The sequence below is a fragment of the Amaranthus tricolor genome, chromosome 12 (genome assembly GCF_026212465.1).
Source record: "Amaranthus tricolor cultivar Red isolate AtriRed21 chromosome 12, ASM2621246v1, whole genome shotgun sequence".
In the NCBI taxonomy this organism is placed as follows: domain Eukaryota; kingdom Viridiplantae; phylum Streptophyta; class Magnoliopsida; order Caryophyllales; family Amaranthaceae; genus Amaranthus; species Amaranthus tricolor.
In genome coordinates, this window is record NC_080058.1 from 8,163,809 (window position 1) to 8,177,327 (window position 13,519).

Below are 13,519 nucleotides of genomic sequence, written 5' to 3' on the forward strand. Positions count from 1 at the left end.
GGGCTTCGGGTTTTCGAGTTTAATGGGATGCATAAGAATATGACCTAAAGACTAACAAGAGAAAACATAGTGTTTAAGAATGCTATCGGTTGTAATTAGGTAATACTCCAATTAAAAAAACAGCTAGTTTCTTAAAACATGTTTTTGAGAGACGTATCTCAAGCTCAACCCATTAAAAATTAATGTCTATTTATATTATTCTTAATGTTTACTACCATATTCTTAATGCCTACTTTTAATATCTTAAATGTCTACTTACATTATTCTTAATACTTATAATATTTTAAACAGCTCGTCTTATATGGACCCGTCTCATACCGTCTCACCATGAGACTGGCCCATATAATCAACCCATTTTTTTAATTGATTACTTTAAAATCGTAAGTGATCGTTTTAAAGTTAAAAGTAATTATTTTAAGACTATAAAAAGTAAATATTTTAAGATTGTAAGTGATCATTTTAAGACAAAAAGTATATATTGGTCCAGCCCAATAGAAATGGTCTCACCGTGAGACCGTCTCATTAAAGAATTAATGTATGTTAACATATATATAATGGACTCGCCCAATTAAAAAGATATCTCAAAGAGACCACCTCTCACAACAATTTGCGTTAAAAAATAATCATAGATGCCCATGAAACTTGAAAGCATCACTCCACAAGCAAAAGGAAAAGAAAAAAAAACCCAATCCTTAAACTTCGCCGTCCTTTTCATTTTATCGCCATCCCCCTCCAAATGAAATTACGATTTTACCCCTAAATTTAAAAAATTTACAACTTTGCCATCCCCTTAAAATTTCTTATTTATAATAATAATAATAATAATAATAATAATAATAATAATAATAATAATAATAATAATAATATTTTAAAAAATAAATTAAATATAATAATTAAAACAAAAATGAAAATTTAATAATAATAATAATAATAATAATAATATAATAATAATAACAATCACAATAATAATAATAATAATAATAATAATAATAATAATAATAATAACAATAATAATAATAATAATAATAATAATAATAACAACAATCACAACCATAATAATAATAATAATAATAATAATAACAACAACAACAACAACAACAACAACAACAACAACAACAACAACAACAACAACAACAACAACAACAATAATAATAATAATAACAATAATATAAATAAAATTAATAATAACATTTTTAAAAAAAAAAAACCCAGTCGCACAAAAAACCTCAAGCCAACCGGGGTTTAGTCGCGGAAAAAACCGCGGCTGGACCACGGTTCAGTCGCACAATTTCGTGCGATTGAACCATGGTCCAGTCGCGGTTTTTTCCGCAACTGAACCCCGGTTGGCTCGCAATTTTTCTTGCGACTGGATTTTTTTTTAAATTATTATTAATTTTATTTATATTATTATTGTTATTATTATTATTATTGTTGTTGTTGTTGTTGTTATTATTATTATTATTATTATTATTATTATTATTATTATTATTATTATTATTATTGTTATTGTTATTGTTGTTGTTGTGATTGTTATTATTATTATTTTTTATTTAAATTATTAATTAATAACTAAATTTTAATTAATATAGTATTATTATATTAAAAATTAATTAAACATTCAAATAAATTATTTAAATTCAAAACTAATTATTATAATAACATTATCATAATATAATAATATATTAATATAAAATTAAACTAATTATTATATTATTAATAATATAATAATATAATAATATATTATTTATAGTTTGAAATTCAAATAAAAAAAAGAAGATAGTCGCAAGAAAAACCGCGAGCCAATCGCACTTGATTACACAATTATCATTTTAAAAACATTAAATTTAAAGAAGAATATAAAAAAGTTAATAATAATAATAATAATAATAATAATAATAATAATATTTAAAAACAATTAAATATAAAAATTTAATAATAATAATAATAATAATAATAATAATAATAATAATAATAATAATAATAATAATAATAACAACAACAATAATAATAATAATAATAATAATAATAATAATAATAATAATAATAATAATAATAATAATATAAATGAAATAATATAAATTTTCCAAAAAAAAAATTAATTTAATGAATCGCTCAGATCTGGGCGATTCATTTTTATGTTATTTTATTTTTTTTCGTTTTTTTTGAATAATTATTATTATTTTAAATTTTATTATTGTTGTTATTATTATTATTATTATTACTGTTATTATCATTAATTTTATTTATATTCTTTTTGAAGAATATAAAAAAGTTAATTATTATTATTATTGTTGTTATTGATATTATTATTATTATTATTATTATTATTATAAATAAGAAATTTGTAGGGAGTGGCAAAATTGTAATTTTTTAAAATCAGAGGCAAATTCGTAATTTCATAGGGGAGGGATTGGAGACAAAATAAAAAGGGGTGGCGAAGTTTTTAGCTCCTTATATAGCCATTTTAATATTGTAAAATTTATTTATGATTCGATTATAGTGATGTCTAGTGAGATGCTGAAATAAACATCAAAAAGAGATATATATTCTACAGCTTATTTCATTGATTCGACTGTCGACACTCGACACCAATTAATTTCAAAGGAAATAACTCCTTTATAAATAGAAAGTCAAGCTGACTCGTCAGTAAGGCTACTTTCCAATCATTCAACAACAATTTAGACCGTTGCTTTTCTTTTTCATATTTTATAGTATAAACTAGTGGATGAATTATAAACTTTCATCACTTTATTTTAACTATTTTATAATATTTATAGGTTAATCAATTCCAACTAATGCTCATGTTTTTGTCCACTAAGTAGAAGTTTCCTTGGTCATTTAATTTATAACTATTAAGACCAAAACAAATTAAGTCTAGTCTACTTAAACAATTGTATAATTTAATAATTAGTAATAGGTTATGTTTGACAAAATAACTTATTGGACAATTTTAACTTATTTTCATTCAATTAGATGGTTAAGTGGTCAAACCAGCCAATGCTAATGTTTTGTAAATTAGATAGTTGAAACAATTTATTGTTTGAATAAACTGTTTTGAACAAGCTGCTTATAGCAGCGGCTTCAAAATCAACTGATCAAAATAGAATCAGCTAGTCAAATCAGCCACGATTATCGGTTATCAACTATCAGCTACCAGCTGTCAACCATTTGTCAATACCACCTAGTCTTAGTAAACATATATATATATATATATATATATATATATATATATATATATATATATATATATATATATATATATATATTGTTACACCAATAGTAGTTGGCATAGATATTGCATTGCTCAATATGAGTGAATTGAGAGATGAACATAGATTGGTGATCTGCATAGGTGACATCCATGGATACTACTCAAAGCTCAAAAATCTATGGCGCAATCTCAAATTTCAAACAAACCCATCTCAATTTAAAAAAGCTTTAATCATATTTCTTGGAGATTATTGTGATAAGGGTCCAGATACAAATAAAGTGATCGATTTCCTAATTGATCTCCCTTCAAAATACCCGAATCAAAAGCATGTGTTTCTGTTAGGGAACCATGATTTTGGGTTTTCGGCGTTTCTAGGACTACTTCCACCACCTTGTGATGGGTCGGAGTTTAAGGAAGGATGGAAAGAGATTGGTGTATGTAATGAGGAGAATGAAGGATGGTATTGTGGTGAAGGGTATGAAAATATGCATTTCCATGGAAGAAGGTGGGCTGGGATGAAGTTGAATAAAGAAGGCACGGGTACTCAGTATAAGGGCTCTGTTTATAATGCTGCCCCTACTTTTGAGTCTTATCAAGTTCCTCATGGCTCTGCTGGTATGAACTTGCTTTTCTTCCATCATCTTATTTTTTAAAATATTTATTACAATCTATCATTTTAAAAGGTGGTATTAGATGATAATAGAAGATTATTAACAAAAATATTTTTTATGATTAAAGTTTCAGATTGATATGATAAATTTCATGAAAATATATACTATAAGTCATTTCTATTACTACCTTTACGGTCCGTTTGGTAAATAATATTAGTATGGTATGAAAATAATTTATAGTGTAAATTTGATCATATCATTACGATGGTAATGCAAGTTTGATCATGAAAAAATTTTTTTTGTTCCCAATTTTTCATTATTATCTAATACCACATGTTAAAGTGGTAATGCATTCAAATGAATTTTGCGAAGAAAATAAGTTTGTTAGAGAATAATAAGTGTGGTTATTAAATTAATCAAGAGATATTCTTATTAAAATTACACTAATATTTTATCACAATTTCAACTATTTAGTACCGATTAACAAACGAAAGGTTAAAGGTATTTGTAATTGTAGGGCAATAAGTTTGTGGTTAAAATTTACTAATTAATTGATTAGTGTTTGTACAGAATTGAGGAAAGTAGTGCCTGATGATCACAAGAAGTTCATTGCTAATTTGGTTTGGGTTCATGAAGAGGTAAGGTGATTGGTTGAATTTTCCTTGCTAATTTTGGATTTCACTTGGTCTAAGTACTTATTTTTGGGTCTAAAGTTAAGAAACATATAAAATAAACCCCACCTTTAAAATTATTGTGTATTTTTGCTCTGCTTATTAAGAGCTTCAAAGTTTCTCAGGACAATGTTTGGATTGAAAGCGCGGAGGGGCAAAAGAAGTGTAAGCTGATAGCAGTGCATGCTGGATTTCAGCAAAATAAACCAGTGGAAATGCAACTGAAGCTCCTGAAATCTAAGGACACCTCCAAACAATGGTTAAAATGTATTCAAGACAAGGATAGTGTTTGGGATATGCCAGAGGTATTTTATTAATTTTTGTTTGAATATAAAATTATATTTTAGTGCCTCAACCACTAGCTTAAGTTTTTGGTTAAGTTAGATTTATTAACTTGATATCAAGAGTTAACGTGACAAGAGGTCACAACTCACAAGTACTAATCTCAAACTCCTCATTTAAAATGAAATATTTAGCGCCAGATCATACGAGAAGACTATGTGCTATTTTTAGCGTAAAGGGCTCTCGTATGAGAAGACGTGTTAGAGTATATAATATATCATAGGCATCAATCATCAAATTAAACTTTTGATTGAGTTATTCCAACAATTATATGCTTTAATAACTATTTATTATATTTGATATAATATTGATATATAAATGTTTGGTGATAAAAAATGGTAATGCATTAGGAACTGAAAGAACAATCAACAATTGTGGTAAGTGGTCACCATGGAAAGCTTCATATTGATGAGCTGAGGCTTATAATTGACGAAGGAGGTGGCCGTCAGAACAAGCCATTGGCGGCTATCATCCTCCCATCCATGAAAATTGTCCGCGACACTGACTTTTCAGATGGAAATCAAATTTGAGTACTGAGTCATGCATATATTATGTCAGATTTAGGCATGAAGCTGATCTTCTTTAGTGCAACATATCAATACTAAAAGTCATCAGATACTAGTCAAAAACCGTCTTATAATATAATGAGACAATTTCAAAGCAAAAATAATTATATTTTAATAATTTGTAATAAATGAGTTATTTAATCTGTGTATAAAGCGTCTCACAATCACAATAACACGTAACGAGGCCAACAACTTTGGTAAGTTATTGAGCTTTGTTATCTTAATGGGCCTTGTGGCTCTTTGGTGTCTCGTGTAATTATTATTAATTTTCGAAGCGTTTCTATATTCAAGTCTATTAATTTACTAAATACCATGAAATAGTGAAATATGAAATATTTGTCAATGCATTAATTCAATCTACAATGTCTCTAACTGTGTAAAATTAAAAATTATTAAAAGTTACTATTAATAACCTTCACATTAAAATTAGTATCAAACAAGATCCAACTTGATTATATTTAAACATATAAATCAAGAATAAAATAAAAATTAAAAGCGAAATGTGAATAGTGTTCAAAAGTAAATGAGACAGTAACTCTGAATTGAAGAGGGTATAATACTATATTTATATATTAAGATGATAAATATTTAAATTATGAATTTTGGTCGGATCAAAGGTTTTCTTTAATGGTTCAAATGGAGGGGCATTCAAAGATGGCTTACGGAGAATGTGTAGTAGCAATAGCACTAATTTAATAAAACATTCTATAATCTCAAAACCAATAGAAAGATATGATTTGAAATTATAAGTTTATTTAATAATAGAAAAATTTTATGCGTTTGGATTGAGATCTCCTAATGAATTGAATATAAATTAAAATAGATTTTATAAGCATTTGTAAACATCTTATTTTTGGTCATTTAGCTTTTTATTAGTGCAAGCGCTTTTTTGAAAAGCATATTCAAGTTGGCTGCTAAAATATTTGGGATTATTTGTTATTCGATAGTAAGTAGTACGAATAAAATGATTTGTAATGTAAATTTTCATGATATTTATCATATTATTCTCGTGGTAATGAAAGTTTAATCATAAAAAAGTTTTTTCTATATAAATTTTCATTGTCACCTAATACCACATGTTCAAATGGTAATGCATTGACAGCATTGAAATGAATTTTGTCGAATGAAATTGTTGAAAGAGTATAACCATGATCATAAACATCAAGAGGAATTTCTACCAAAATTAAACTTTCTGTCATGAATGGTATCATGAGTGGTGTGACTTGAGTGCACCATTGATGTGTGCATTCATATGTGACTCTTGAGTTTGTCATCCAATGAGTATGGTAATGTGGGTGATTAAGTTGTTAACTTAATAATTGTATTGTTTAAGTGTGATTTATTGTGGTGAAATATTCATGAGAAAGTTATTGGTGTTAATGACGATTAATGAAGAAGTGCAAAGGGTCTTGGAAGTTACTTTGCTCGAGCAGAATTTGACGGAGGAAGTCTGATGGTCGCTCGACCGAGCGAGCTCTTTGGGTTGGTTGAGTGGTCAGACAGAATACATCTAGAAGTTGTCTGTAGCTCGCTCGACCGAGTGAGCTCTCTGTTTTGGTCGAGCGGTTTCTCTGACATGCCTAGGATGCTGATTTTCAACCTTTCAAGTTCTTGGAGCTGTTTCATATCATTCATTATTCAATATTAAGCATGTATTAAGTGAGCAATTGTCATTAAATGTGCTTAGTACTATAAATAGAGCTCTCATACTAACTCAAACATATCATTATACACAACCCCTAAGCCAAACACATACCTTTTTGTTTTATCTCTTACACAATTGTAATACTTCATTTGTAAGAGTATTTTATACTCCATTGATATAATATAAACAGAAACTACACACGACGGAGGACGTAGCCATCTTTGGATGAACCTCCTTAAATCTTTGTGTCTCTTTGCAAGTTTACATTATCAAACGTTGTTTTATTCTTTTTTGTTTGCATCATTCATCTAAGTTCTTAGCGTCGTATCGATCTTGGCAAATTATTTCACTTTCTATTATCATTCCCATCATTTAGTACCGGTTACTAAACTGGCAATTGGATAAGTTAAAACTAGACCTGATCAAACACCGGGCCGGGTGCAAAAAAACAGCCCATTAATGCTGGCCGGGCCGAAGTGCGGGCTTAAAAGTACCTGCCCAAACCCGTAATTTGCGGGCCTATGTTATATATTATTTATACATAATTAAAAACACAAATTACAAATAATTGAAATAAACAAATACAATTGTTACTTATTATACATAACTTAAAACGCAAATTACAAATAATTCAAATAAACAAAATACAAAATAAAAAAATTATGTAACTAACTAGTGATTTGACAATCGTCATCTTGGGCCAACATAGCTCCTTTTGGGCCGGGCCGGGCCAGCCCGCAGGCCAAACGCCAATCCCAAACCCATCCCAAAAAAATTCGGGCCACTTATTTTCTGCACAAACCCTCACTTTTTCGGGCTGCGCCGTGCCGCCCAAGATCAGGTCTAGTTAAAACAATGGTCAGCTGATGTACTAGAATCATAGATCTCCATTGGTGCTTTGCCTGTCTGCTATGTTGTGTTACAAGCAAAAATAGGATTCACACACCTAAAATGTGCCTTGGTGCTTTCCTGTGTTCCCAAAGTGTGCCTCCTTAACAGCACCATGCCTAGGCCAACTTTGGCGTTGGGGGTTTTGGTTAGCAACGTTCGTGAAATGTCTATTGGGATCAATGTAATTATCCAAATATGTGGTTGTTTTCATAAAAGGTTCTGAACATGTTCAACATGTTCGATCGTACAGAACTCCGAAAAATTAGGAATCTCAATATTAAATTACTTAGTATATTTTAGGTGTTTAAAGGTGCAAAATTGTTAGAAAATTATTAAAATTATTAAAATTGAACAGGGTCTTCATAAATTTTGTCAATTTTTACTCCGACCCTCTTGTCTTAATTTAATTTTGAGTTTCGCCAAGTGATAAACATTTACAATATAATCATGATACGATGACATAGACGATATTTTACACTATATTTGTAATAGGACATACAGACGATATTCCATATTTATAAAAAAAAACAACCATACATGAAGTAATATGTCACTTTATGAACCGCAACATCGATTCACGAATCAATGTCGATCCTAAATCAATACATCCCAATATATTAAGTTAATATAATCATATTAACTGTAGGTAGTTAAAGCATAACTAACAAAACCGAATAAAACAAACATTGCAAAAACCAATGCGAAAGTCACAGGCGACGACAAAAGTCGCGAGCCACGACCAAGCCAATTCATGAGCCACGAGTAATGTCGCGAGCTGCAACCTGTGCTTGTACAAAAACAGAAATTTTTGCAATCTTGGGATATTTCCAATTAATTATTAAGTTAATTAATTAATTTGATTTAATTAATTTATTATTTTCGATAACTATTATACGCTCTAAATGACAATAATCCTCCCCCATTTAGAGTATGTATAATTATTTTCCTCTTTCGCGATCCATAATCTTCAACCCATTTCATGCATCAATGCCGATGTTCTTACGAATCGATAGCTAATACCACACATCTTTACAATAGGTCATATCCCTAATGTCCTTACGGATTGAATTAAGCTGATATATCCAACCAATTGAAGGAGTAGTACACATGAAATAATTCATTAAACTCACATCTGTGACACCTTAAAGGCCATGTGTCCATATCTATTCATAAGTCCATTGAAATCATAAGTATGCCCCTTGATTTCGTTGAGGCGGCCAAACCCCGAACTATATAGGTTGCTTCTCCTGGTTACCATGCTTTCGTGAATAAAGCACTCAATCTAGAGATCTTCAAAACTCTAGAAATTGGAGACCTCGAGGAACTAATTTACTACGTTGTTTTTCAATATCACGAACAAAGCAACTAAGCATCACTTAAGTGTTGCTTTCCAACATCTGATGAGCGATCAATCCACATTGAATTCTGACTAGATGTTTCTTCTAGCGTCGAATTGGGTTTCACTCATGGTGTTGAAGAATGGGCATGTACCAATTTCATTATACCATGAAATTCCTAGACTTAGTAAGAATATTTTGTCTAACTTTGAACTTTGTTCACATAGTTAAAAAATGTGATCCCTTCTTTGATAAGCCCTAATTTTTGGCTTTGCCTCAATTAGATGTCATAGCATTATCAAAGTTACACTCGACTATCATTTCTTTATACAAGCCACTTGTCAATCACACTAGATTATTTGTGCACAACTTTGGCTTAAAACATCACAAAATTAAGTATTTTTAAACTATATTGTTTACGTATTTGTCTAAATCATGACAAACAACATTAATATCATAGTGGAATAAGTTAAATTTTTTTTGTTCTTGGGTGATCAAAACTTGCTTTACCTCCCCCCACAAACTCATACTTTGATCAACATAGAGAATGGCCAATTCATTAAAGATCAAACTCACACTTGAGTACCTCTTCAAACTTAAAGAACTTCCATTATAAATTAACTAAATTCATGATATAATCACAAACATTTTGGACTATTCAAATAATTTTCCTATAAAGGAACTTTAAGTTGTAGGTAAAACTTTACTTAACAACTTTAAAACAATGAATCATGTATAAGTCAAAATTACATCCAATTTATATAATTATTCCAAATATTTAGGAAATAACATCACCTGGAAAACATGAGGGTAATTATTGGACTTTGCCTTAAGTATAATAAAATACTTATTTCTTAGTCCTTAAACTTTTATGTCAAAATTTATTTAAAATTTTTCCTCCCCCATTCCCTTCATAGAAGGAATATGATGTATTACTTTGTCAACTTTACTTATACAATTCCAAAATAAATATATCATAATTTATAAAAATATATGATACAACACAACATATGAAAATACAAACAATGATTTACTCATTGTATTTTCAATAAACTTATTGAAATAAATTCAATAATCAATTATTATATTAAGTATAATACCACTTAATATATCTTGAACCTTATTACATGTTCATCAATCTTCATATATAATATGAAAATCTATCTATAACATATAGTTATACTTACTTGGAGATTAAGTTACTAAAATTCAAACATTATTCCGTTGATGAACACATCAATACTTACTTTCTTTTAGAAAGCTTAAACTTATAGGATACTTAAGTATCAAAAATAAATAATCAGGGGTAAATATGAATACAATATTAAAAACCTTTACTTTGAAAGCTTTAACAAATTCAAACTTCATTAAAAACTTTTTCTTTTAAATAAAACAAACTTATACTTTTCTCTTTTAGAAATAGAAGCTTTATCGAAAGATAAGCAAATCAATTTAAAAAGATCAAAGTGTCATAATCATTTGTACAAACTTGTAGGTATTTAAACCTATCTATCATTGAAAATAAATTTCCAAATAAATATTGCATCACATGGTATTATAATCAAATATCATTGATATATAATGTCCCTTGTTCCAATAATTAGAACTCATAGTAGATGTTATAAATAACATAATCTATATAGATGCATCCTTATTTTGAACCTTGAGAAAATTCAAAATAAATTTCCTCTGTACCAAAATAATTAGGATCTTTCTATAAAAACAAACTCTTTAAACCAAGTAAAACATATAATATCAACTTTAATTTAAATAGTTAAATTCTTCCTTAATTGTCACACCAAAATCTATTTGGATTTTATCCGACAATAGAAAAAAACCATGACATACCCATTAACCGAAATAAAACTTATTTAGTACTTTCCTCCAAAATAAATTTTAGTATAAAACTTTATATATACTCATGCAAATAATACACATCTTGAAAATCAAAATAATAACATATTATGGAATTTTAATTATCATAATAAAACTTAGGAAAATTTACCCAGAATAATCCAACCTATTTACGATTTTCCTACAATAATCCCAACTATTGATTAACCATGAATAATACCAACTATTGAGTCACTTAACCTGTGCTGTTGTTACTTTACCTACAACTGGTTTTAGTAGGTAAATTTATTATTTTTCCTTTTTTTAAAATTAAAAAAAAAACTTGCAACTACTCAATTACTCTCATTCATCTCTCCTATAAACCCATTCAAGTATCAATGTATCATATCCAATTTCTTCTGAAATTTTGAAGAAGTAAAGCACAATTTTGAAGAAATGTTACCATATGTGCGAGTGACAAAAAAAGATTGCAAAGGCTTGGAGTAAGATGTGTTAAGGGGTGTCCATTTAAGATTTTTGCTAGTTGGGGTAAGAGGACAGCTTCTTATGTTGTAAAGACAGTTGATGGTACACATACATGTCAGAGGAATATGGATTCCAATAGGCAGTTTAAGGCCGCTTGGTGTGCTGAGGAGTTACTTGACTTGTTCAAAAGCAGACCACACATTCCATCTTCAGATAGCAACATTATTGCAAACTCATGAGTTATATACAAGCTTTGAACCATAGTAGCCCAAATAGCCATTTTTGTGTTGTCACCGATGAGAAGACAAAGCCACCTACATTCCAAAAATTGTTTGTGTGTTTTGAAGGTGTTAAGGAAGGTTGGATTAATGGATGTAAGAGGGTTTTGTGCATTGATGGATGTTTCATCAAAACATTCTTTGGTGGGATGTTGCTTAGTGCAGTTGGAAGGGATCCGAACGAGCAAATGTATCCATTAGTATGGGCTCTGGTTGAAGGTGAAAATAATGATTCATGGCAGTGGTTCCTTGCTGAGCTTAAAAAATGTGTTCCACATGCGAATGGCACGGGATGGACTATCATTTCAGATGAACATCCGGTTAGTATACTGACATATAGCATATCATTGCATTCTGTCTACTTAAACTGATGCTGCACATCATTGCATTATGAGCTTAAACTGATGCATATACTGCTGCACATCATTCCATATATTGCTGCACATTATGTTTACATTGCACATTATGTTTACATTACAACATATACTAATTATAGCATATTCTGGTGCATACATTACATTGCAGAGTATCTTAAGGGCTGTAAAGCTTGAACTACCTAATGCCGAACATAGACATTGTGCGAGGAACATATACGCCAATTGGAACAAGTCTTTCAAGGGTGAAGAAATGAAGTTATTATTTTGGAGGTGTGCAAAAGCTTACAATGAAGCTGATTTTTGTAAGGCAATTAGTGATATGGAGAAGGTAAAGCCTCTTGCTGTCGAGGCGTTTAAGCTTGCAAATCCGCACCTATTCTGTCGAGCTTATGTGAAGGTGGATTCCAAGTGTGATGTGATTTTGAGTAACATGGCAGAAACGTTCAATAATTATATCATGCACGCAAGATCAAAACACTTGATCGACATGCTTGATGACATGAGGACTATGTTAATGAAGAGACTAGCTACGAAGAAGGAACAATGTGCAACTAAATGGAGTGGAGTTTTATGTCCAAAAATACAAGCTTTATTAGACAAAGAGAAAGAAGAAGCTTCAAATTGTACTGTACTGCCATCAACACCTGCTGTTTTCCAAATTGCTCATCACATTGATGTTTTGCAAGTAAACATCGAAAAAATGGTCGTGCACTTGTAGAAAATGGGATCTAAAAGGGATACCTTGTTGCCATGGTGTTGCTGCCATATGTTACTTGCATAGAGATGTGGAGTCCTATGTGGATGAATCTTACACAAAAGCATAGCTCCTTGTGTAGGGGAGCGTTATTGGCCCAAAGTTAATGTGCCTATTGATCCACCTCTAATAAAAATTGGTCCTGGAAGACCAAGAAAGAGTAGAATAAAAATTCCTTATGAAGACCCAAAGAAACCAAGGAAGCTCAGTAGACATGGCATGCAAATGAGCTGCGGCATTTGTAAATCCACTACGCACAACAAACGAAAGTGCCCTGAAAAAGGCAAATCCGTTGAAAATGAAGAACCAACATTGAAAAGAAGTAGAGGAAGACCAAGACATGAAGCAAATCCTACAACATCACAGTCACAACCATCGCGCCCATCCCATCATGATTTATCTGCAAATCCAGGTGCAATAGGAAGAGGTGGTAGAAGGATTCAAACAGGTTAAGGAAGTAGAGGTGGTTCTGTGACTGGTAGTCGTAGTAAAGGAAGTACACATGGTTTTGTTACTA

General features: G+C 30.0%; 1 protein-coding gene across 1 annotated transcript; it reads left to right on the plus strand.

Annotated features, from left to right (window-relative positions):
• Positions 1-3,282: 3,282 nt before the first annotated feature.
• On the plus strand, positions 3,283-5,752 carry LOC130828767 (tyrosine-protein phosphatase RLPH2-like). Its single transcript, XM_057694752.1, has 4 exons — positions 3,283-3,826; positions 4,393-4,460; positions 4,619-4,798; positions 5,186-5,752. Exons 1-4 carry the CDS (start codon positions 3,310-3,312, stop codon positions 5,363-5,365), a joined length of 945 nt encoding a protein of 314 aa, XP_057550735.1. The 5' UTR covers positions 3,283-3,309; the 3' UTR covers positions 5,366-5,752.
• The last annotated feature ends 7,767 nt before the right edge of the window (positions 5,753-13,519 follow it).